The sequence below is a fragment of the Prinia subflava genome, chromosome Z (assembly GCF_021018805.1).
Source record: "Prinia subflava isolate CZ2003 ecotype Zambia chromosome Z, Cam_Psub_1.2, whole genome shotgun sequence".
Lineage (NCBI taxonomy): Eukaryota > Metazoa > Chordata > Aves > Passeriformes > Cisticolidae > Prinia > Prinia subflava.
The window spans coordinates 21226913-21251970 of NC_086283.1; the positions used below are offsets into that span (position 1 = coordinate 21226913).

General features: G+C 42.7%; 1 protein-coding gene across 3 annotated transcripts in view; it reads left to right on the forward strand.

Moving 5' to 3' along the window:
- Window positions 1-22453, forward strand: part of LOC134564129 (highly divergent homeobox) — a 40838-nt gene extending 18385 nt beyond the window's left edge. For 2 of the 3 annotated variants that reach the window (XM_063422781.1, XM_063422780.1), the window contains 6 exons: window positions 5261-5407; window positions 8865-9072; window positions 12098-12177; window positions 13749-13832; window positions 15858-15980; window positions 16192-22453. In XM_063422781.1, the coding sequence (XP_063278851.1) occupies window positions 5261-5407; window positions 8865-9072; window positions 12098-12177; window positions 13749-13832; window positions 15858-15980; window positions 16192-16317 (768 nt within the window). In that variant the 3' untranslated portion in view covers window positions 16318-22453. The remainder of the gene's footprint in view (window positions 1-5260; window positions 5408-8864; window positions 9073-12097; window positions 12178-13748; window positions 13833-15857; window positions 15981-16191) is intronic. The other variant, XM_063422782.1, reaches the window with a different exon arrangement.
- Window positions 22454-25058: the final 2605 nt, after the last annotated feature.

Here is a 25058-nt window from a genome sequence, read left to right on the forward strand (position 1 = left end):
CTCCTTGTCCCACAGCAGAAGGAATGCAAAGGGGCACAAGTCTGGTCATCTTTTTATTACGTGGTGTGCTGTACTTCAGTGCCACAAATTGCTTTGGCTTATTGTCTGCTGTGAACCTGCAGGCAAGGAATGCATCCTGTCTGAACAGGAACTGCCAAACCTTCTGGTCCAGTGTGAGGAAGACATTAATAGATCAAGTAAGAATCATGATAATTACCATCTAAAAATCAGTTTACTTTGAGGCTGAACATTCACTATTTCACAAATCAGCTCAAAATCTCCAGAAGGGTGAGTTGTCAGTTTGTGTGGTTTGAGGATTGGTTTGAGTGGGGCTCAGAGTGCAGTTTCTTTGCTAGACTGTTCATTTCATTGATATCTCTTTTTTTCTTTCATTATTTTAGTTGAGTTTGCTTTAAAAACAGATATTAAGAGAGTATCTTAGTAGTTTTGGCTGAATGCTGAAGCAGTTGCAGCTCTTCTCACAATGGGGTGCGATGAAACTTTTATCAGTCCTGCTTCCATCAGAGCAAACTTCAACCTTACCCAGCAGGTGGGGAAAGAGGCAAAAAGTCTCTGTAGAAACCTAACAGTGTATGGGCAGGAAGAGTTGAAGGGTGCGTTCATACGCCTTTGTGCCTGAGTTTGTGCAGCTCTGTGTGAGCAGCAGTGTCCAGCCTAAGCTCAGGATGGGTGTCACTGACAGGGGCCAGCTTTGTGGCACTGCTGAAACCTGAAGCTGAAACCTCAGGCTGAAGGAATGTGTAATCTCTGACAGCTTTAATGAGGTTAAATATCTTGGTGTGTTAGGCGAAAATGCACACCTTCAGCATTCGTGTGTGGGAAATCAAGAAATAATAAACTGAAAAGCAAGAATGATATTAAATGCAGATGGGATGCAGATGGGAAAGGAGAAACGTGGTGGAATGATTCAGAAATTACTGTTAATACACACAAATAAGGTATGGAATTGAGGTGGGAATTGATAATACTCTGAAGAAAATAGATATTAATTAGTTTCAGGGTTCAGAGAGCTCCACACTGATGTCACTGGGAAAGGTGAATAAGGCAAAATGACACTGTGCTTGTACAGAAGAATCTGGGATTTTTTCATACCTTGAATACTTCGAGTGCTTCTGATCTTCCCATTCCTCCCAAAATATAACAGAGAAGCAGGGATCAAAGGCATGGAAAATTTGTTTGTGAGAGGTTTGTTTGCTAAAAATAACCATTACCTCAGCCTATTTCATCACCAAGTATCAGAACTGAATGTTGATTTAATATGATTTCACTGCAATTGAAATGAACACCACACACAGTGCTCAGCTGCAGCATAAAGGCAAGTTATGTATAAAACCTCTAGTTGTTCCATTTTTTAGCATGTCTTTGATTAATAATCTGAAATTTATGTATAGCTTTTGTGCACATGTGCTGAAACATTCTCAACTGATGCATAAAACCCAATCTAAAAGCGCAGGCTCTAAGAAAAGGCAGGATAAGGACACTCCACTCTGTGCAATTATTCATCCCAATTATAGGCACCGGATTTGCACCACAGATATTGCTGCATGGTAGGGGGGGCTCGGGGCTCGGCAAAGAGCCAGGAATGTCTCTAATAAACTGGGTCATCTCTTCCAAGGATGTTGTTGTTACACTTGGGAGGTCATGAATAAGCCGGGTTTAACCCTGCACGCAGCACAACTGCTGATTCAATTTGCTTTTCCTTGGGAATGGACAGCCTGGGTTCTGCTGGACAAAGCCTCTCCTGCTTTTTAAACTGTGGCCAGCTGAAATGGCAAATGTAAAGGATTCAGCCAGCAGCCAGCACTGCCAAGGATAAAGCCAAGCCTTGAATCAGCAAGCTGGGTATCTGGAGAGAAGAAATGAGAATTGTATTCAGAGCTGAGTTAATGGCATGAAAAATAAGAACTGAATTACTGGCTTGCCTTCACCTAGAAGTATCATATTTATTGTCATAAATATGAAGCTTTCCAATATTGTCTTTTGATTTTTTTTTCCTATAATAATGAATATTATAATATTTGTAGGGCTCTGAGATTTTTCTCTAGGTCCCCCGTTTCCCCTGATGATACTAAGCATGAGAAGGTTATTAACTAAATTGATAGAAACTTGGTTACATGTACAATGTTGAAATTCTATCCTTTATTTTCTGACAAAAGTCATTATGTAATTTTTAAGCCGTTTATAATGCAGGAGGGGAGGTATGATGCATAATGGATATGATCCATGTTGAGGAGATGATCCTGTAATTGAAGGTAGTTGGTGATTTCCCTAAGAAATTGCTCATAAGGCCCATGGCACAGCATGTTACATGAAGGCAGCTAATGTGGAGCTGAGATTTGGACGTGCTCAAGTGTCATTTACATCTACTGAGCTTAAGAGGTGACACTGATCCCATGATGCTTGTGCAGCAAGTGAGAGCAGGGTGTGTAAATGATGATCCTTCAGGATCTCTGAGATCCCATTGTGCTGCTGACTTGGCAGACACAGAGGCTCCTCAGTGCTGGTCTTGGCAGAACAAAATGGTTAAATGAGACAGAGACTCTAAAGTAAAAAACATAAGTTATATTAACATAATTATACAGCAATTGTGAGGTGAAAACCATTGAGTAGTGATGTATCTAATAAGATTTTTATTGGAACGTTTGCAGTAGGTCATCAGAATTAACATCTATCCACTAAAATGGAAAAGATCTGACTCTGCTTTTTATGGAAAGTTTTTGAAGGCTGGGTGCTTTTGCTAAATTCTGCTTTTTCCAGGGTCCTTGTTTCAAGTAAGTAAAAGCTGAGCATGCTCTGCACCATCCTGAGCACCATCTCTCGGGGAACTCGAGGCAGACACTGGGTGTCCTTTGTCCAAGGCAGGATCCTCTTGCAGATCACTTTTCCTGCTACTGGGTCCTTGCCCTGTGTTCTTTGAGGAGGGGAAGCATTTCTGACTAACTGGGAAACCACGTGGCAAGAAGAAACCTGAGCTTCCTCCAGCAGCAGCTGGACTTGCTTTGGGTTTTGTTCTAATTTGGCCAACACAACCACCGGCGTGGGAGAAGACAACCTCAGCAAAGTTTCTCCCTTACCTGTGCTTTAACACTAGATACATTTCCTGGTGCTCCACAGAATTTCACAGAATATTCTGAGCTGGAACAGACCTCACAAGGATCACTTAAGTGAATGGGCTGAAATAAGAGAGTTGCACCTGGGAGGGCAAATTTGAGTGTTCCAGGGAGGTTTTAAGCTGTGGATGTTAAATGTGAGGGATTGTTGTGTTTTCTGTTCCTGCCAAGCACCAGTCACAGGGAGTTCTGTGAGTTCACTGTGAGAGCCTGCAGCACTGTGAACTCTGCAGAACCAGCAGGCAAGGATAGTTATTTATGTTTAAAAAACACCCACTGCCTTTTAGGAGGTGAGGTTGCCCTGAGCAGTCAGGAAGGATAGGCCAGGGTGCCTTGTATCTCTGTGTAGTCGGTGGTTTGCTCTCTGACTTCCTCTCCTCAGTGCTGGGCTGCTGCAGAGCAGAGCTCTTCCCAAGTCACAAACTCTTTTGCCAACAGCTATAAAAGGAGTTACTGCTGCAGTGATCCAGGAGATGGCTGTACTTTTGTTCCTTGAGCGTGGCTCAGAGTCAGGAGGAGCTCAGGTCAGGCATGCAGCGAGAGCAGGGAGAGTGGGTGGCAGCTCCGGGCAAGCAGGCACCGGGGATTTGGCTTTGCCCCGGTCTGGAGCTGCACTTAGCTCAGCCTAGAGCAGCCTTCAGTGAGCCAGGTGGATTCCTTTTGGATGATCATGGCCTGGGGCATTCTGCCTGGGAACATCTCCCGTGCTGGGCTGCCCCGGGGCTGTGGAGAGCGCATCTGCTCAAGGGAGTCCAGGGTGCTTCTCACCATCCCCACTCTGACCCAGTAACATCAGCTGTGGGATGGGCAGGATGGGAACAGCCCCTCTAATTCCAGACTGGGATGATGGGACGATAGCTAGGAAAAGCTCTGAGTGCTTGCTAGGCACTCAATTAATTGTGGATTCACTAAAGTTGGAAAAGACCTCTAAGGCCATCAAGTGCAACCAGACCATATTTGAATTTTTCTGGTGCATCTTTTTACTGGAATTGCTTTAGGAAGACAAAGGTTTGATGCTCCTATTTTGTGTTCATACAGTGAGGAGACTCAAGTGCTTTTAACATTTTGAGAAATAGTAATTTTTAAGAGAAGAAAATTGCAACAATTACAATATTCTGAAGATTAACAAAAGCTAGAACTGGGAACTGTACAAGATTGTCAAATGATCCTAGTTCTGCAAAAATTACTTTTTATTCCATTTAAAATTATTCCTTTCTAACTTTTAACGGTTTTTAAATGAGCAACCACAGAATTCAGCTATTGAAATCATGAACACAATTCAGCTATTAAAATAATGACACATGTGGCTGATGGGCTACAAGTTACCTGTGCAGACTTCGTGGTTGATTTTCTGTCCTCTGAAAAGCAGAAGTGAAAAACATGGGTTAGTGTAACAAAACTGTAGATTTTACATAAAATTCTGTGTGAAAAGCTTTTGATAAAGCTTGGAAGCTCTACTAGAGAAATACACTCTGTGCTCACACGAGCTCAAACAGTGGTAAGATGCTCAAGAATTCTTTTTCAGTGTTACTCCTTTTATCACTGATCCACTCTCAAATGTTTTGATAAATGTAGACAAAGAGTTTGGAAACTCACAGATAAACAGTGGAACCAATTTAAACTCGAGCTCACCACATAAACATTAAAGTATTCCCTTTAGGAACTCAGAATCCTTTGAATTATGCATGTGTTGTAGTTTGCAGTAAGATAAAAGAACTTTAAGGGGGGAGGGTGAGAAACTTGAAAAGCCTATAAGGAGTAATTTGCATAAATTGGGTGGAGAGAGTAAACAGCACAAGGGGGAAAAGAAGTTATTTTCAGTAAGGCCATATAGATTGAGATAAAACAAATTACCAAAAAAATCAGGTGGAGTTGAAACAAAGCTGAAGTGCCTTAAACTTGTGTTAGTGCTGCCACTGCCTTTACAGCAAATCCCAGGGAACTCTTAAGTGCCCTGGATAAAAAAAAAAAGAAATCAAAACCCCCCAAATTCTTAAGGGGGACTTAAAAGAGATGAAGAGCCATGGAGACAGTAGAACGTGTCTGTTACTGTGTGGGAGACCTCTGGACATGAATGCTCAGGATAAGCAGATTTTTTTTCAATCTAACAGTATTTTTTTATCTTGCAGTTACAGGACCGCACACAATTTAGTGACCGAGACTTAGCCACCCTAAAGAAATATTGGGACAATGGCATGACCAGCCTGGGCTCAGTCTGCAGAGAGAAAATTGAAGCTGTGGCTGCAGAATTAAATGTTGACTGTGAAATAGTTCGGGTAAGAAATCCGGAGTCTTCCCTTATCTTGTCGCAGGAGCAAAAATAGGACAGATGAAAGGCTTTAAAATTTTCATGAGGAAGCTTGAAATAGATTTCACGTATTACATAATGAATGACCATGTTGGGAAGTGCTCTCCTGCTCTTTCTGGGGTCTATATTTAGTAAAAGCCCTCAGGTAAGAGTCGTATCGATCAGCAGCAGAAGCAGCACTACAAGCTGTTTGACATCCTCTTGAGTAAGATTGTAAGTAAAATTTTTGAGGGAGATCCTAGAAGGCTGAAAGGTACTATTGCTAATAAGATACCAAAAATGGGGTTTTCTAAAGATAAAGGGAAAATACTTCTCATTCATGTTTATAGGGAAAATTGTGTGAAAGAAAATTCCTCCAAAATAGGAAAAAAAAAAATATTTACAAGATTGTCTTGAGGGCAGGTTGAGGTGTGATGGAGGAATTCTGGGTCAGTTCAGTTTGATGGTCCCTTATAGGTGGCACAGGTGAGCTGGAGATAACCTGGTTCCCAAGAACTTCTGTACATCATCTCTTCCAGAGGCTGAGGAGTTGTTGTTGCTGTGTCTCGGATGAGCAGACACACAGCAGCACCTTGTGGCTCTGGTGTCTCCTTTGCTCATCCCAGCCTCAGGAAATGGCCCCACTGTTTGCAGTCAGACAAAGACAGGAGCCTTCCTTCCCCTCATGACAGGCATGACAATTGGGATTATTCCTTTCAGGCTTCATCCTCTTTTTCCACCTGTTTCCTAAATTCCTGTCACTGTGGCAGGCGCAGGGCTGAGAGCCCTTAGGGAAACTCTCCTGTTGTGGAGACCTCTGGCTTGCTGCATCCAAATGGTTCCAAAGCTGCTTTTAGGGTTGAACACCAATCTGGTTATTTGTTTTTTGTGGGCCCACAGGAATTCTAAAAAACCCAAGTTGTACTTACGGAGGCTGAAGAGAATCACTCTTTTCTCTGTAGAGGGCAAAGCTGCTCCTTGTTTTGCAAGGGCTTCACTTTGCTCTCTGAAAGGTGAAGCTGTTCCCCCTGGCAGCACCTCCTGGCCAGCACAGTGACACCCAGGCTTCCTTGGTTTGTTCCCTTAGGAACATCCTCATTGGCACACAAGGGTGTGGAGTTCTGTGCAAACCTTGCCACCTGCTGGAATGTTTCTGTCCTCAGGGCAGAGACAGGGACAGACTGGAAGGCTCTGAAATCACTTGCACCAAAACAGACTCACAAATGATCCCATGCACTTCACTGGCCTTGCTGGGAGGGTTTAAGGAGAATGTATTTGAGGGACAGAGATAGAACTCTCAAGCTGATTTCCCACATGGCAATCCCGGTCTGCTCCTGCTGTCACCATTTTGCCATTCCAGAATATTCTCTGTTCAGCAGACCACACAGGATGTGGAACCTTCTCTTCCCCATTTAATTTGAGACGCTATCAAAACATGTTCATCTTCTCTGACGTTCTCAGTATGTTGAATGAAAGATTGTCTGCTTTGAAGAGTCTGTAAAAAGATCTGCCTTTCCCAAGTGCCTTTTTTACTAAAAGAGAGGTAGATTCAATTTTAAATTTTGTTAGTGCTGTTTGTTAAAATCACAAGATGATGGGAAAATTTAAAAGAATGGCAATACACTACTTGGGAAAAAGAGACTCTCATCTCAAAGGGCTGCTTGTGTGGGGGTTTTTCTTTAATATCTTTTCTCCCAAAACTGTAGGTAATAGAAAAAAAATTATCTAGAAAATGAAAAAAATGCATACCTGTTGTGCATTCTTCAAAGAGGAAAACCAGCAAGCTGGGAAAGCAAATACCAGCCAACAAAAATGATTTGCTAAAAATAGTGTTCAGCATGTTATATTTTAGCTTGTTAGAGATGCAGCTTTAAAAGGATTTTTTTCCCAAGGCTGGCACAGCATGAAACTGTGTTTAGTAGTTGGGACTGCTGGTAATATTCAGGGGTTTTTTTCCTCTTTGCTAATCAAGGTATTATAAACAAAAAGTTTTTTACTCAACTTTTTCAGAACCCTAGAAGAGGAACAGGGCAGGTACATCTCAAATAAGGCCATCATAAGATGTGATGTTTAGTATGTCTTTAAAGAAAATCCTAAATATTTTAATGTCTTGGGAAACTCATTTGGAACAGAGGCCTCATGGAAAGGATGTACATTCTGCCATAGCCTGATCATGTTTTCAGACCCAGGAACTGCTGCTCCTATTTCAGGGGGTGGGGGTGGTATGAAAGGGGGACAAGAGCCAGCTCAAGAAAAGTGGGAGTAGCAGTTGGTAAAGAAATGGATTCCTGGCTCTGAGAGGGATTTTTGATTGCCAGTGAAGGACTGATTTGATGGAATGAAGGGTCTGGGGTAGGGGCTGTTGAGCTGAGTAGAGATGAGATGAGAAGTTGAAAACCTGAGTAACACGAGGGAAGGGAGAACCTTAGGAGGTGAAGAGTTGCGCACAATTCTTATTACTTCATGTTAAACTCTGAATCTTCAATAATTTTTAGTGTAGACGTTTCTTCATCAGAGAAGGCAAAATAATGACCAGATGAACAGATCCGCTTGGAGAATTTAGAATGTGGGTTTTCTTTTTTTTTTATTTCCTTTGAAATTCAATTTTATTGATGTAAGATGAACTTAAAGCATCTTCTCCATCCCACGATGGCAAGGTTTCCAGGTTCCCTGGGCTGTTTTCATGTCCCAGACTGTTCTCAGTGTGCTCCTCTGCACTCACTGCAAACAACTTTTCTTAAAGCTCTGTCTTACCGCCAAAGGGGACTGAAGGATGAGCTGCTCTGAGCTATTTTCCTCCAAGTTCCTTTCTGTCTTCCAAAGGGAGTGCTGTAGATCCTTTACCTTGGCCAGTCCCCTCTGTGCTGTAGGAAATCCTAGAACAGGGGGAATGTTTGGGTCATCGGATGCTTCCCTTATGGAAGTTGCAAAGTAGGAGAACCTGGATCAAAGATCTTGTGTTAAATTTGTTCAATAATTTAGGTGGGCAGAGACCTTACAAAGTCACCTAGTCCTGCTCTTTATCTGGAGCAGGATTGACTTTGGAATCAAGTCAGATTTCTCAGGATGTTGTCTAGTAAAAAGCTGAGTACCTCCAAGGCTGGAGGCACCAAGGCTGCTATGGACAAACTGTCCCTCTGCCTCACTGTAAAGCATTACTTTTTCTTTTATATTCTTACTTCCAGTCAGAGCTTCCCTGCTGCCACTTGTGCCCATTGCTTCTTTTCCTTTTGCTGTGCACCTTCCTGTTTCCCTTAGAAAGCTGAACCTGGACACAGGATTTTGGGAAGCAGCCTCAGGAAGGTCAAATACTGGGGAAAAATCATCTCCCTGAACTGCTGCTGCACCCTTGCTCCTGTAGCCCAGATGTGCTGATGTCATTTGGTTGGGGGCCTGTTGCTTTTGTTATAGTTTCTGATATCATTCATGTTTATTTCTCTTACAAGACTTGGATTGGGAATCGAAGACGGAAATATCGTTTAATGGGGATTGAGGTCCCACCCCCTAGAGGAGGTCCTGCTGATTTCTCTGATCAATCTGAATTTGTTTCTAAATCAGCACTTAATCCAGGAGAGGAAACTGCTACTGAAGTGGGGGATGATAATGATAGGAATGATGAAGTATCAATCTGCTTATCTGAAGGAAGCTCACAAGGTATTTGGAATGCAGTTACTACTGTGCCTGTATTTTCAATTTTGTGCAGTGTGCATGCTTTGGATTCTGTTGTACACATTCAAAAACATCTGACAGTCACAAGTGCTCCACCCTGCCTGGGCTGAAGGTACTGTTCAGTCTCTTTCTTCTACCTCTGTGTCTCTGAGTTTTGTTGGGTTTGCTATACAATGGTTGGAGAAGCCTTTAATCACAAGAACCCCGTTTCTGCCAGATTCTTCTGAAATGAAATCAAGAGTTCACGTTTTGCTGGTGCAAGTGAGAGCTGGGCTGCCAGTGCAGGTGGGGAAGCCTCACTTGCCAAGGAAGCCAGATTTAAAAAATGCTCTCTGCCAACTGCTCAGTTCTTCCCAGCCAGCTGGAATGGCCATTCCATTTGACACCCCATCCCTGGAAGTGTCCAAGGCCAGGTTGGACAGGACTTGGAGCACCCTGGGCTAGTGGAAGATGTCCCTGCCCATGGCAGGGGGTGGAACAGGATGAGCTTTAAGGTCCCTCCCATCCCAAGCCATGCCATGATTCCCTGGTTCTGTCCCTGTGATCCTGAGCCACTCCAGGCACTGCTGGGCTGGAGCTGCTGCTGGGATTGAGCAGATCTGCTGGGACCCTGCATTCTCAGTTCTCCTGTCAGGGAACCCTTCAGCTCAGGCTGCAACAAGGAGCTTCCCAGGCCTCCTGCTGCTCTGTCTGACAAGCAAACACAACCCAGCAGATCAAAGCCAGGAGCAGGGGACAGCTCAGGAGCCTTAGAACTCCACACAGCAGGGGTTATCCTCAGTAAACTGCAGCATCAGGAGTGAGAGGTGCCTTCAACTTAATTCCCTTTTCCCTCCCAGGAGCACATGGGATCGATTTCTCCCTGCCCCTCCTGTCCATGAGCCCAGCACATCCCCCACTCATTAATTGCTCTCAGTGCTTCTGCTGAGAGGAGATCAATGGAGCCTTTGCTCTCCAAGCTAAAAGAAAGTCTGACCTCGGGCCTGCTGCTGCTGTAGCTCAGTGTGCCAGGCTTCATCCTGTCATTTCCTCAACACAATTTAAAGGGAAGAGCCAGGGGAATGGAGAGCATCTGGGAATGAGTTTGGGAGAGCTTTTTCATATACATCTGTAGAGGGAATCAGATGATAAAGAAATGGGTCAAGTGATTGAAAGCCAAGTGAGATGAGGAATCCGAGTCCTTGATTTGCCTGAGGTGTGGAAGGAGCTGATTTAAGTCAGATCTGCTTGAGAGAAAATGGTGACAGGGAAGAGTCTGAAGTGTCTGTAGTTCAAGTGAGGAATAACTCCATGTTTGTTGAGCAAGGCTTTCATCAGGCAAGGTGAGGCTGAACACTTGGGTGCTTTATTAGTGTCAAAGCCTAAAGAAGTGCAAGGAAACGACAGAATTTCCACAGCATCCAGGAATCCCAGTTTCATTCCTTCATTCTCACACAGCAATTACTTCTGTTTGTATCTCCAGTTCAAAGGAGGAGGTTTCACTGATGGAGCTCAGCTGGTTTTGAACTTCCTAGAAAATATTTCCATCAACACTCATAGGTTATGTTCAGTCACAGATAGGGAATTGTTCTAATGTTTGAGAACTGTAACTTTTGGTCCTAATTTATTAAAAAACCAAAACCACAACAGCAAAAAACCACTCTGAAAAACAGAGAAAAACAATTTTTGGTCAGCTAATTAGAGTGACAGTTGATGGCTTCTGCTTTTAAAATGTAGTATATCAATATAAGAAAAATAAGCTGTGCCATGATGCAAAATGGATCATTAAAGCTCTTGTATTGCCTCACCTTTTTTAATTGTGTGTTAATTGAATCCACACTGTGTCAGTGGAGGCCATTAGGGCTGTGCTGGGTTCCATGAGCTGAGGATGAATATTTAAGGAATTCAGAATGCTGTAGGAGGCTGCTTCCTTCAGCTGTTGAATCCAAGGGGTGACTGTCAGGGTTACAGAGTTCCTGGTGCCTTGGAACTGGTCTGAGGGGCATCCTCACCCAGTGCCCTTCACGCTTCCTTGCTCCTGCTCCCCAGTGCTCCTGTTTGATCCCATGTGCTCCTGGCACAAATTGTCCTATGGAGCTGTGACCAGTGGCAGATTAAGTTTATTTGAAACTATTTCCAATCAAAATTGCTCAGATTAGAGATATTTAACTTAAAAGTTATTTAAAACCATTAACTGGCTCTGTATGATCTGGCCTAAACATTGCCCTGTCTTTGGTAATCCCAGGGAAATCCTGTTATCCGTGTGTTTTTGTGGAGGTGGCAGACCCTGGAATCACCTAAACCTTGTTGCACCTTCCCTCTTTCCCTCTTTATATTTAATATGTATAATAGATTTATGTTTTAATATTCAGAAGTCAAGTAAATATGAGAAAAAAAACTTCAATTTGAGGGGTAAATAGACTTACCTTTCTTTGGGTTTTGTCTTCTCCTTGGCCTTTAAGGTCAATGGAATCATCTCATGCTTTGTGGTTGAAATACCAGGGTAAGATCTGCTCTGTTTTCAAGTGTTTATACATAAAAAACCACTTCAGGTTCACTGGGAATAAGCATTTGCCATGATCTGATCAGTTTTTGGATTTTGGTTCAAAATCCATCAGTGTCTGCAAGAGAGAAGTGGGATTTAGATATGTACCCCAGAATTTCAGGGAATGCAGGATTTTTCGTGCAGTAATTTATTTTCATTAAAAACCCCAACTTCTGCACACCTCTGATGTGAAACTCTTAATCACCTTTGAATATTCCAGCCTGAACCTAAAAATGGGAAGTTTTTGGTACAGAGAATAACTGAGAGTTGTGTTGTTGTTTCAGGTTGCAATTGATTTGATGTTGGCCTGAAATTCTTGTGACAAGATGTCTTTTTAATGAGGCAGATATTCTGTTTATGATTAGACATTGATACCATGACTTTGCTGTTGGATTTAGCAGCTCTGACATTTAGTGGTAATCACCATTAATGGTTCTTCAGCATAAAATTGGAATGAAATCTGACAAAATCAATTTATTTCTGCAGAAGAGACAAATGAAGCTCTTCAAAATGAAGAAATTGGCCCCAAAGACGATGACCAGAATCCAGTTTCCACTGATAATGTGGTATGTTTACCTTTCCTTTTCCACCACTTAATAACTCCTTAATTAATGTTGAGGTTGTTGTCCAGCACCTGTCTTTTTCACTAGGTAACAACTTCAGTTGTGCAAGTTAAGTCCTTCCTATTTGAGCTTCAAAATAGTGCTAAAAATACTAAAACACAGCAGGAAAAAACCCTAAAACCTTCAGTAGAAATGGTTTGCAGAGATGGTGTCCAAGAGACTCAGCTCCCCAACCTGCCTGAACCCCAGATTTTGTCGTTTGATACAACCGTGAACAAAACCAGAGAAGAGTTTCTGCATACTTTGTTCTGAAAACACTGTAACAAAACTCTTTAAAATGCACTTAAAATTGGACTAAAATACATTGTATTTGCATAAGAGATACAGTTTTCCTATTTTAAAGTCTAATCTGTTCCTTCCCCTCCTATCTTAAAAAGTGTGTCTAAGAAAGGGAATGTGAATATTTGGCAGTTATTTAGAGACTCTTTCCTCAAGCTGAGTCTGAAACCAGTATAATACTTGAATCCCAGCTTTACTGAGCGTCTGATGAAGCAGCAGAACTTGGGGACATTTCTGAGCTGTTGTTACTTCAGCTGGGCAGACACTGGAGCACACAAAATGTGCTTTATCCTCCCTGCCCTCAGCACAGGCTTGGGAGTTTGGTGGGTCCTGCCAGGGAGAGCTGGGAATGACCCTGGAAGGATTTCTACTCCTTGATTTCAGGGAAATTCCTGGTGTGCAGGCAGGAGGGACCATACACTGAAGGAAAAACCTGAATTAACACCTCAGGAATGACCCATGGACATGGATTGAGTCAGTGGGGGTCTGTCCCTACACTGGGTTAAACACCATCCTAAAAAATTGCTTTAACCTATTATGGACAGGTTCATAAATGTTCACAGCTGTCAAAACAAATAAAAACAGTAAAAAAATTTGGGATGTATTTCTGAGTCCTAGTCAGTGTTAAGCTTGGCCTTTACACTGTGCTTTAGGTATCTGAAGATACCTAAAAAATACCAGTATAAAAAGCTCCCCTAATTTTTGTGAATTAGGTGAAAATGTCCATATCTATGCATTTGAAAGTGTCCTTTGGATCAGCATCCCCTACAGCTAAGGGCATTTCCCTTGCTCTGTGGCCAGGGAAGGTCAGAGGAGAACCTCCTTGATTTCTTTAGGCAAGGAGTAGCTCAGGACTTGCTGTGATGGGTGGTTTATTATCCAGAGGGACAAATTTCCAGACCCTCCTTTGCAACAATAGAGCAGAGCAGGGCCTGTGAGAGGATAAATGTATGACTTAAAGTCAAAAACGTGGGCCAGGGAGCTTCTCCTCTGTAAACACCCCAGGTCTCCATGGCAGCAGCTCCCACTGGATTCCTACTGGATCTCCTGGCTGAGGTGCATGATTGCCATCTAATGGGGGCTGCATGGCTCAGAACTCCTCTGAAGCCAGCTCTCTTATCTTCATCCTTCATCATTTGTCCTTCATCCTTCATCCTTCCTGCCCCTTTGGGATGCAAATCCTTGTTTGTTTGTCTCCTCTGTGCATTGGAATGAACTGTTTGCTTCTGTTTCAGAAAATAGAAATTTTAGATGATGAAGAGAGTGATCTGATCAGCAATTCTGAAGTGGATCAGATGAGTTCTCTTTTGGATTACAAGGTGAGTGATTGGGCCATGTCAGGAACAGCAGGATAATCCCCAGGGAGTTCAAGGGGTGGATCTGTTGAGAATTCAGCAAAAGTTTGTGGGATCCTGAGTTCCTCTGCTGTTTTACTGCTGTGCACATCATGCCCTCATCCCAACTCCAGCCACTTTATCCATGTTTGAACCCAAATGGAGGCAGGAAACCCCATTTCTACTGAGCTGCAGCTCCCTCTGTGTGTCCCAACAAACGGATTTCTGGAGCCACTCCACCAGAATTGTTTCTTGGAGTGCTGCAACGCTTTTTCTGCAGCATGGTGCTGCCAGCTCTGGAAGGGACTGACCAGCTGGAATCCTCTGCTGGAATGGGGGGATCTGAGGAGAAGTCATTCCCCAGGACATGCCTGGAAGTGGTGGCTGTGGGAGGGAGGAGAAGCAGTTGGATCTTGCCATCTCCTGTCTCCTGCCGAAGGCTGTGTGTGCTGCTGTGCCAGGAGTTGCCACAATTCCACGTTTCCTTGAGTTTTTACCTCCATTGCTGATTTTTTTCCCGTAGAAACCAGGTCTGTTCTCTTGACAATAATCAATTATCAAAATAACAAACAGATCATCTCTTCAGAACAAAAATTCCTCCTTCCAGCCTGTTTTCCTGGGAGGGGCAGTGGAGAATGAGCCAGGAGAGGGAATGACCTTCTCTTAATGTCACCTGTCAGCACAGTGAGAGGCTTGTTGTGACAGTGCCCTGCAGTGCCAGGGTTAGTGTTTGACAGCACTGATTACTCCCTGAGTTTTCTGCCTAAATCTGAATTTTTCCTGGGCTGGGCAAAATCCAGAGCTAAACAAGCAACTGCTAAGTGTCCATCAGGAAGAACTCAGCTGATTTTTTATGAAAGCCTCATTGCAGCCCAAATATTCCCCCTCTCATTCCCAGAGCTGTTATCACTTGGAAGTGTGGTGAGCAGTGCTTTCATTGAAAAACAGTGAACTTTCTGGGAAAAAACCCAACAAAAATATAACCATTTTAAAGGTTTGTTTCAAACCTGTAGAGCATCATGTAGTCACAGCTTTTTATTTCAACTAAAGCTGAATTCCAGCCTGTGTGAGCATGAATATCATATTTTTTTTCATTATTCTCTAATGAGTTGGTGCTATTAAACAGAGCCCCTTCTGCAAAGATGAGCAATGCCTTTAATCTTGTAACCTAAATAAACATTTTGATTTTTGTGATCTTTGCAAAGGTGAATAACCAGAGAGAATGAATTTTAGCTCTGCACTGATCAACAGGTTTAGCATTTTGATCCAATAAGTTTGAAAGAGAAGAGATACTTGGATTAAACCTAAGTACTTATCAAATCCGAATTTTTAATTCAGAGATTTGCAAGTATAGATTGGGAAAATGCCTTTTTAGCCAATGCACACCAATAATTGATATTTCCTCATTTTGTAATATATTTACATCCAGTTCCAGCTCCGTAAACGAGTCTGTGGAGGATGGAGCTAAATAAGACATCTAAGGTTCCTTCCAAGTTGTTCTGTCACTCTGTGATATTCCTGTTTATTCAGTAACCCAAGGGATCCTGAGGAGTTTGCTGAGCTGATACTTCATCCACATCAAACCCAGCTGCACTGGAGGATGTTACCTTTTAAGTTGTGGTGGCTTTGAGGAATTTTCAAGTTGTTTTCCCTGTTCTTTTGTGTCTAGCCTTCTGCTGCAATAATGGAATTTATTTGCTGTCTCTTCTCACAGCCCCCTGATCACTTCTAGGAGGAGAGCTGGGCTTTGATTATCATTATCACTAAGAATAGTTTTTAGTGACAATTTAGTTTTAACCCAGGGGTGTTCAGGGTGGTTATTTCAATGCTTTGTCCTGTCCCCATTCCTGTAGGGATTTAACAGATACGTGGATGTGGCACTTGGGGACATGATCAGTGGTGGGCTTAGCAGTGCTGGGGAATGGTTGGGCTCAATCTTAGAGGGCTTTTCCAACATAAAGGATCCCACAGTTCTGAGATTATTCCCAGAACTCTCTGGTTTCCTCACAGAATGAAGAAGTCAGGTTCATTGAGAGTCAGCTGGAGAGCCACAAACAGAAATATTTTGAACTGCAGACGTTTACCCGGAGTTTGATACTTGCAATTAAATCAGATGATAAGGAACAGCAGCAGGTAAATCCTGAAGCAGGTTTAATATCTGTGTTTAATATCAGAAGATGTTTGTCCTTTTGTGTTGTGTCTTTCCCATGGGTTTATTCCAGAGGCTCAAATTATGATTAAAAAACCCAATTAATATTCTCACTCTTTGTTTAAAGCACTGCTGACATAAAAAACACACCTAATAGTGTATGTACTATATATTAGATATGTTTTTCCCCTGTAGGCTCTGCTTTCAGACTTACCTCCCGAACTTGAAGAAATGGATTTCAACCACACATCCCCGGAACCTGACGATACCTCATTCAGCCTCTCATCCCTGTCGGAGAAAAATGCCTCAGACAGTTTGTGATTTCTTGGTTTTTTTTTTGGAAGAGACAGAACAGAAACCCCACGGGAGGTCCAGTGTTCAGGAGAGAGAGAGGCTTTTGCTCTGCAGTGTTCTCAGCCCAAGGGAGCCATCCTGAGGAGGAGGAGTCCAGGAACTGGGAATGCTGAGTTTGGAAAATCAAAGAACTGGGTGAGGGAAGGGTTCACTGAAAGCAGCTTGGCCTTGGGTAGGATTAACTTTAACTCTCCAGAAAAACTCTGGCTCTGTAGAAAAGCCTTTCTGAGCAGGGATTCAAGAGTGGGAAACAAATGTTGTGTGATACACAGCAAATTCTCCAGCTCCACGTGCTCCCCAGGCCTGTTTATTGTATTTTTCCCCATTTTTACTCAGGTAGGTGGACTAAAAATTGGGGATCCAAATAGAATAATGGGCTTTCTCTGAGTTGTGCTTGAAAACCTGAAATTAAAGTGTTTTTCATTTTCTGACTTGACATTGTTAAATCTTCCATTTTTCTGACCAAAATAGCTGAAAACCTTGAAAGGCTAGCTAAAAAAATTGAATTATCCTCAATAAATTATTAATGGAAGGAAGTAGTGATAAGTGTTGGAAGAAATGAGGTGGAAATGGGAACCCTGATAGCTGCAGGACACAACTTCCTAATACAGTAGCAATGGGATTGGATGTTTACACTCTTTAGAGTTTAATGGTTGTAGTCATAGTTTTTATTTGTCAAAGCCTGAATGCTAAAGTTCTGCTTATTATTTTAAGTCTTGGTTATATAGTTTTCCACAAACCTTGCTCCAGTTTTCCAAGCCAGTCAGAATTCCGCAGCGGTCATTGCATTCTGGAAGGTTTTCCAGTGTTGCGAAGTGACTTTTGCAGACCTGGTTTGAAGCCCTGCCTGGTGCATGTTTTGGCAAGTGCCCTTTCTAAACTGTGATCTCGACTGCAGGCAGGGGCTGAAATGAATTTTTTCTTTCCCAGAGCAGTTGGCACTGAATCCCTCCACTCCTGTGGTGGCATGGATGTGCAGAGATATTCAGATGGATTCAGTGGGGTATGTTTGTGAGTGCCTGGCCTTGGCAGTGGTGCCGTGGTTGAGTTGACAGAGTGGTGAGCAGTCCAAGGCAGGTCTCAGTCCTGGAGCTCTTTTCCTCCAGGATGGTTCTGAGGGAGGCTGCAGGTGCCTGCCCATGGCATTGATGCTCCAGTTCCAACCTGGATATTCCTTAGCAATCATTTTTCACACAGATACTTCAGTCTGGTTAAAAACCTGATCTTTCCGTTTTATGCCAAATAATAATTGACTTGGGGGATCCTGGTTCATGCAGTGAGTAATCCCCTTAATTTCAGTGGGAGATCCAAGGTGTAGCGCAGAAAATCTGGAGTATTGGGGAAGTAACACCTTTTTTTTCTTTAATACTGGGATTAAACTCATGTTTTAGGGTTTTCTTAGTCTGATCAGTCCCTTCCTAATCACTTGTACAGCTCTTTTTGTTTAGCATCCATAGTTATCTCTGTTCTTTCAGGTTTTTAGTCTCTCCTCTCCTTGGGCATGAGGAGCTTTTAGCAATACTGTTAATTTAAATACCAGCTGCAGAAAGGGCAGGAATGGTTTTAAAAGGTGTTCTGAAAAACCAAAAGCCTCACAGTTTTCCCCCTTTACAATTCTGTAAGTTCCCAACAGAGCTGCCCTTCCACAGCCAAAGCCCAGAGTTCCAAGATGCTGGGCCTGTGTGTGAGCTGAGGCATTAAAACTCACAGTGGAAATGAAGGTTTGTGAGCAGAGCTCACAGTGCTGTCCTTCACAGTGAGGATAGAGCGGAGCTGGAATTCTGCTCGCTCTGTAAAACCATTTATAAAGGGTTTTCTATGCCAGGCCAACAATGGTTTCTATTGCTGTTCCCTTTAGAAAGGAAATTTGTGCCACTGACAATGAAACCTCTTGTTTTCTGCAAAATTAAAAAAATAGTGCTGGGATTAGCCACTATTGGGACCCTGTTTTCCTGCTTCTTCTACTTGAATTCCCATGACAGAGGGCAGGATACTCTTAACAGGAGTTCTCAATTTCGTGGTCAATTAAATCATCTGCTTTCCTGCAAGAAAAACTTCCATTGATGATTCCTATTTTGCTGTCTTGCTGCTATTTCATATCCAAACAAATCGAAGGAGTGAATTTTCAATGAACTGTTTGCTAGATATAAGGAATTATGTCAGTCCCTGTTCTCCAAGAAACTGGAATCCTCTTGGATGTGCAGCTGAGGTGAGCTGCAGTCTAGGCCCACCCCATCCCTGGGAGATGTTCTGTGGTCCTTTCTCCTGTGGGGAGACAAAACAGAGCCTGAGACACTTGGGAACACTATAGGAGAGTCAGGAAGAAAAGAGTATAAATTCTGTCCCTGAATAACAAAATCTGTGGAGGACGATGCTCCACAGTTCCTTGGCTGGGTTCTTTCAGTATGTATTTCAGTGTGTGTTTCCAAGAAAAGTCTAGTAACTGTTACCATTCGTGGTGGTTAAATGTTGCTGGAGAGCAGGGGCGTGGCTCTGGGGTGGGTTTGGGTTCAGGGTGTTTCCCATCTGTGTAGGGTGGTAACAAACACCTGCATTACAGTTCATCATTTCATAACCTTCCATGGGAGATACAGCTCATCCAGTGCCTTTCAGGGTGACAGAAATCAGCCCCCTTCTGATCCAGTGGGTGACTCTAATGTGAATTATCACTGCAGCAGGAGGGCCATGTGTTGATGGCCACGTATCAATATTTGACCATCCTGCAAAGTCTCTCATTTACTTAGTCCATAAACAACGACTTCCCTGGCATTGTTCATTCCTAAAGCATCCATGGGAACATCAGTGATTTCTGAAGAAACCCACGTGATAAAAGAGCCCAGAACAGACACTTTACCTGGAGGCAGGACAGGCTCTCCCTGGGGAGCTGTTTTTGATGCTGGAAGGTTTGCTCATGGTTAAAACCCTGTTTCCTGGAGCTCTGCCTCCTTTCCTCTCCCTGCAGCTGATGCTTCGGTCACATCCATAGGTCTGACAAAAGTAATAGTAACAGGAAATACTCCAATAAAACAATAAATACTCCAGGAGGTGAATTTGGGGCAGATTTAAAGCCACCTGAGCAGATGAACCTTACGAGGTTTCTGGAGTGCCCAGCCCTGGAGGCAGCTCTACACTTTAATCTCTCTAAGTATTTGTTTTCACTAAGGCAATAAAAAGTGTGAAATGAGGAGTTTGGGGCTTTAGAGCCTTATGAGTGAGGAAAGGAATATGCTGGTTCTGTCCTCACCTTGAACTGGGCAGGAGCTTTAGAGAGTCTGTTCTCCAAGGGGAAAAGCTGTGTCTGCTGCTGGGCTCAGACAAGTGAAGTGATGGAACAAACCAGCAGTATCACGGACATCCTGGCTTGGGAATGGGAATCCCTGCTTCAAATGGGTCTGCCCTTCCCTTTGGGGTCTCTGGCATTGCTGTGCCCCTGACACTGAACACAAACTCCTGCACAGACTGACTTTCCCCTCCTCATTCCAGACAGAGCCACTGCTGGCCTCTCACTCAGGGTGCTGCTGGTGTGCGGAGGGACGGGGATATGCCTGAAGGGAATAGTACAGAATTCCTGGTACAGGAACAATTCATAACTTGTTCCAGCCCAAAGCTTGATGTCCAACCTTCAGCCCCTGCCCAGCTCTCCTGGACCAGGGGCTGAAGGGCTGGAACCTGGCCAGACTCTGCCTTTTCTGCCCCAGATGCCTGAGCAAAGTTAGGGGTGGTCAGTGAAGAAATTCCACCTGGCTGCTGGAGAACACAGGCTGGATGTGTTGATTGATGGGGTGGTTGATTTCTTTAATCAAGAACGTTTTACCACATTGACCAAATGCGAAATCTGAAATGTTTTGGGAAAAAAAAAATAGTCAAAGCAGCACTACAGAGTTAATGTTTTCCATGGAAGAGCAGGAGTTTAGTCTGAGTATTTATTGCTCTGAAAACAGCAGCTGCTTTGGTCAGAAGGAAACAGAAATGGGGCAGAGCCTTGGGCTTGTGGAGGTTCATTTTCCACAAAGGATCAAATCCTCTTGGCTGAAGGAGGTGTTCAAGGATGTTCCTGGAAGGAAAACAGTTCAGATCAGTGCTTTGGCTGTGGAACAGCTTCCCACATTACTGAACTAAGTCAATAACTCTTTTCCAGCTCTGTTTTACATTTTACACAATGCTACCTCTGAAACGTGACACCCCTTAAACCCACACAGAAAATGTGAACTTAGGATTTTTTTTTAACCTTTTATAGGCAATAAATTATTCCGAACATGCATCCCTCAGCTTGTGCTTGGTTTTCGCTGAGTGGGAGCCATCACTTTGTTTTTATTTTAGTGCTATTTTTCTGTATTTGTGTTCATCACAATCCGTGGATAAGGAAATAATGGGATATTAGGAAGAAAAACTTAGCATATAGTAATGGGAGAAAATATTTCTGTTAAAGCTGAAGGATGATGGGGTGGCTGTGCTGGTTTTGGTGCAGTTACTGTGAAAAATGGGTATTACCCTTAATTCTTGTATTAATGATTGTTGGAACATTGCTCAGTGCATCAGATGACTTAATCTGAGAGAGCAGTCAGTGATGTCAGCACTGTAAGGAAAAGGATTTTACACTTTCTGAGACATCACAATTCATAAATAACCTCTGGGGATTTTTGTTTCAGTTGTTTCCTTTTTTTTGGCATAACTTTATAGAGATATTGTAGAAAGAGTTTTGAAGTGTTAGATGAAAATGGATGAGTAACAAACTGAGGTCAAATGTAGATTTAGACCTTGTTTGTATTCAAGTTTCATCTGAAAAGAGTTCCTTGAATTTTCCCCCGTCACATTTCTATCCCTGGAGTACAGGGGAAGGGTGGCAGGATGCATGAGGGGGATGAAGGGAATGAAGCACAAGGAGGCAGAAATGAAGATTCTGGGTTTTAGTCAAGGAAATTTCAATAAACTAAAAGGTTTCTGTGCTGTGGAAAACAAGAGCTTCTGCTTTATCTGCAGATTCTGTGAAATACACTTCAAAAAGTCATTGGCAAATCCACTGAGTTGTGCTGGAGGAAAATTGTCTTCTCCAGTAGGAATTTTATAATTTCTGGGGTTGTTTCTGGACTTACTGAGTGTGTGTGAACACACAGATGCAGATTTACAATGTGCACAGATACACTGAACTTGATCACAGTAGCTCTACAAAGGCATTTTAACTTGAAATGTTAATGGAATTCTTCTCAAATGTATTTCATTTGCTCTTATTTTTGTGTCTTGCTGCATATCAATTGCATAGTTCTGAAAATTAGTCACATAACTCCATACAAATATGATTTATTCTTTATATCCTTGCTACTGGTAACTTCTATGTTTGGAAATTTATGAAAATGCCCAGAATAATAATATTTCTAAGTGATCTTGGCAAATAAACAAACTGCTGTATTTCTGAAGAGATAATGAATCTTCTGCCATGATAATTCCTGCTTTATTTTCACTATAGGAATCGGTTTCATTTTAAAAAAATACTCTGAAAATTTAAGTATTATTATATAACTAGGATGTTTTCCTTCACCTACAAAACAGGATAATTGATGATTTTAAATATTTTATCAATTCCTTCTGGGTCAATTCCTTAAGCTTTGTAACCTGAGTGTATTCCTGAGTTTCTGTGTGAAAATCACTATTTATATTGCATTTTTATGATTTGTATCAGTATGTGTAGCGAAGAAACTACTACAAACCTTCAACTGAAGTACCTCCACTATGGTCCAGGACACCTGATCTGGGCATTTTGAGTGCCAGATGCCTGGAGAAACAGTCCAGACGTTTGTATTGAGTTGGTTTTCTGTGTATATAAAGGGTATTTATAATCTTGTATTAACAGAGTCATCTTTGGAAATGCTGATTTCCTGCTCTAGAAGCCTGCTCAGCTATTTTTATATAAAACGTTGGTCTTCGCCTTAATTTTTTTTGGTGAAAAGTTGTGCCATAGATATTTTAACTTATCCACAGATCCTTTACAGAGTTTGCTTTGATTTCTCTTAATTAATTATTTTTCCCTCAGATTGTCCTAGTTTGTTTTCTCTTCCAAAGGCATCTCAAAGTTGGTTTGCGCTTTTTTTTTTTTTTTTTTTTTTTTTTTTTTTTTTTTTTTTTTTTTTTTTTTTTTTTTTTCCCATTTTCGAAGATCCCTTCATCTGCATGCTTTGGTAGTTCAAGTTTTTCCTCTGTAGTTTATTGTTTATAGTTTAGAAGAACCTTTTATCAAAACCTCCTGAAGTAATGCTTGTACAAATGTATTTAGGGTGCCCCAGATGGTCAGAGAAAAGGGCTATTTAGCATTGGTAAATTTGTCTACTGACTCAAGGATATTTTTCTACGTCTGTCAAGTTTGGGACTATGGAGAAATGAAATAAAGGTGAACTAACTCCTTTTCCTATATGAACTTTTCTGTTTCTGTTTTTATTACGGCCTTGTAAATGTTCAGTCCTGTTCAGAGCAACAAGAATTAAATCCACGTCAGGCTCGGCCCTGATTCTTCAGTTCACACCATATAAATTAGTTTATTATTTATGGAGTGACTTTTCAGAATAAGAATTTTATACAGAACGTGGAGCCCTCTGTCCCAGGAACAGTGAACTGTCCCTTCCCAAAACTGGAGTTGTGTCCAGTGGAGACACTGTACACCCAGCACTGACACAGCTCAGTTCACGTGAGAGGGATTGAGCTGTGGGGCTTTTTTAAAGCTACTTTTAAGTTAAATCTGAGCTCTTTGTGCTCTTTTCATCTCATCCCTTGGCATTTCCTAAGTTCAAAATCTTCAGAGCTAAATCCCGTGGCCTCTGGCCTCTGCCCCAATCCACCTGGATGGAAACAGGGGAAAGTTGTCAGAGCTGATGCTTGTTGGCTTTAGGCGCGGTTCTGGTGCTGAAGGGAGCAGCCCGGGTGTGCCGGGAGCTCCCAGTGCGGTCCCACGGCCGAGGGACGGGGTTTCAATTTAATTCAAACTCAGGGATGCTGAAAGAGAGCCGGGAGGGACCGCACAGAAAAGGGCTTTGGTGCGGGGTGCATCCCGGGCTGGCGTCGGGCGGGGAAACGGGAGCGAGATGCAGCCGGATCCCGCAATTCCGGGATCCTGAAATTCCCGGTCCCGCAGCTCCCGGCTGCCTTTGGTGGCAGAGGCTGGCAGTGACGGCGTGGCCGCGTCCTGCGGGTGCTGCGGGCACACGCTCACCTGGCTCCCCTCCCGCACTGCAGGTTTCCATAATCCTGATGAATTAAACTCTCCACGCTCCAACGTCACCTGAACTCCGAGCTCAGCTCCCGGCCAGCTTTGAAATTACGGCTGCAGAGAGGGCGGGCAAAACCAGGGGGAACATGGATGGAGAGGACTTAAATCTGTCTGACCCGAAATATTTATTAACAAACGTTCCCGGGACCCTGAATTCGGGTGTTTTGGGAAAAGTCCACCCGAGCCGGGTGGTGCTGCAGCTCCATTGCCACCTGGTGGCAAAAAAACCAGGAACCGGAGAAACATGCATTGAACTGTCCCCATACTTCATATTTCAAAATGAATAAGTATTTTTGTCTCAATGAAAAATCAAATTTTAAAGTAAGTCTGGCATTTCCTAAAGAGGAGACTGAGATCAGACTGAAACAGCCATAAACCGGGAACATATTCCAGTTTAATTTTCCCACGTGGATTTAGGTTTGGGGACACCAAAGCTGCTCCGTGGGATGAGGAGATGTCTGATCAGCAGGGACAGCTGGGGTAGCCACTCCAGCTCTGTGTTCTTGCTGCAAGTAGTAAGAGAAAGGGCCATGGGAGGAGAAAGAAACAGGAAAAAAAAAGGTGTTTTCTGGTTATTTACTTGCAGCTGTTATTTTAGTGGGGAAGGAAGGGAGAGGAAAGGGCAAGAAATGTGAAAATTTTCAGATTTTATCTACTGTTTGATCTTGCATTTTCATTATTTCTTGCTGGAAATCTGGAATAATCTTGGACTGTGTAGAATTTTTTTTTCACCAGAAAACACTCATTTGACTTTTTTGAAGGAAAAATTCTCCCCAGCATCCAATTTTCCCTGGTAGTCTCCTCTTTTCTGTTAAAATTTCTGTTGAAATTTTCAATTAAAAGCCCTCAACCATTTTTCTTCTGATGGTTTTGGGTTTGATCAGAATTCAGAGGAATTTGAAGTGGATTTGAAGGAGTGGCCCAGCAGGTCCCACCCCCACAAAGATGGACAGAGCAGGAGAGCAGCAGTCACACCAGGAGAGCCCATTTTGGGAAGGCCAAATCCTTGGAATGACACCTGGGAAGAGACACCCCATCAGGCCAAAGACTGGGTTAATTAATCTGAATTTAATGTTCAGTTAATCATTTAACAGTTGAAAACCCATTGCAACCAAACCCCCTCAGGCCTTCATTCCCATAATAGTAATAAGTGGCCCACTGTGATCCAAACTATAAATAGATTTCATGAATTCTACCAGAAATTGAATATTGAATTATTTCTTTATGCCCACATGTCTTTCCTGGTTTGCTTAATTCTGCCAAATATTTAGCTCAGCCTTCTCTTCTCTCAGCAACCCACACTCTCCCGGCTACATCATCCCATTTTTGGACCATTATTTAAAATCTCAGGCTTTTTACAGAGCCTGGCCAAGGAATCAAAACTGATCAGGGAGGAATGAAACAGATGAAGATGTTCAGCTCCAGTGCGGGGATCAGGTCGTGGGCTCCTCAT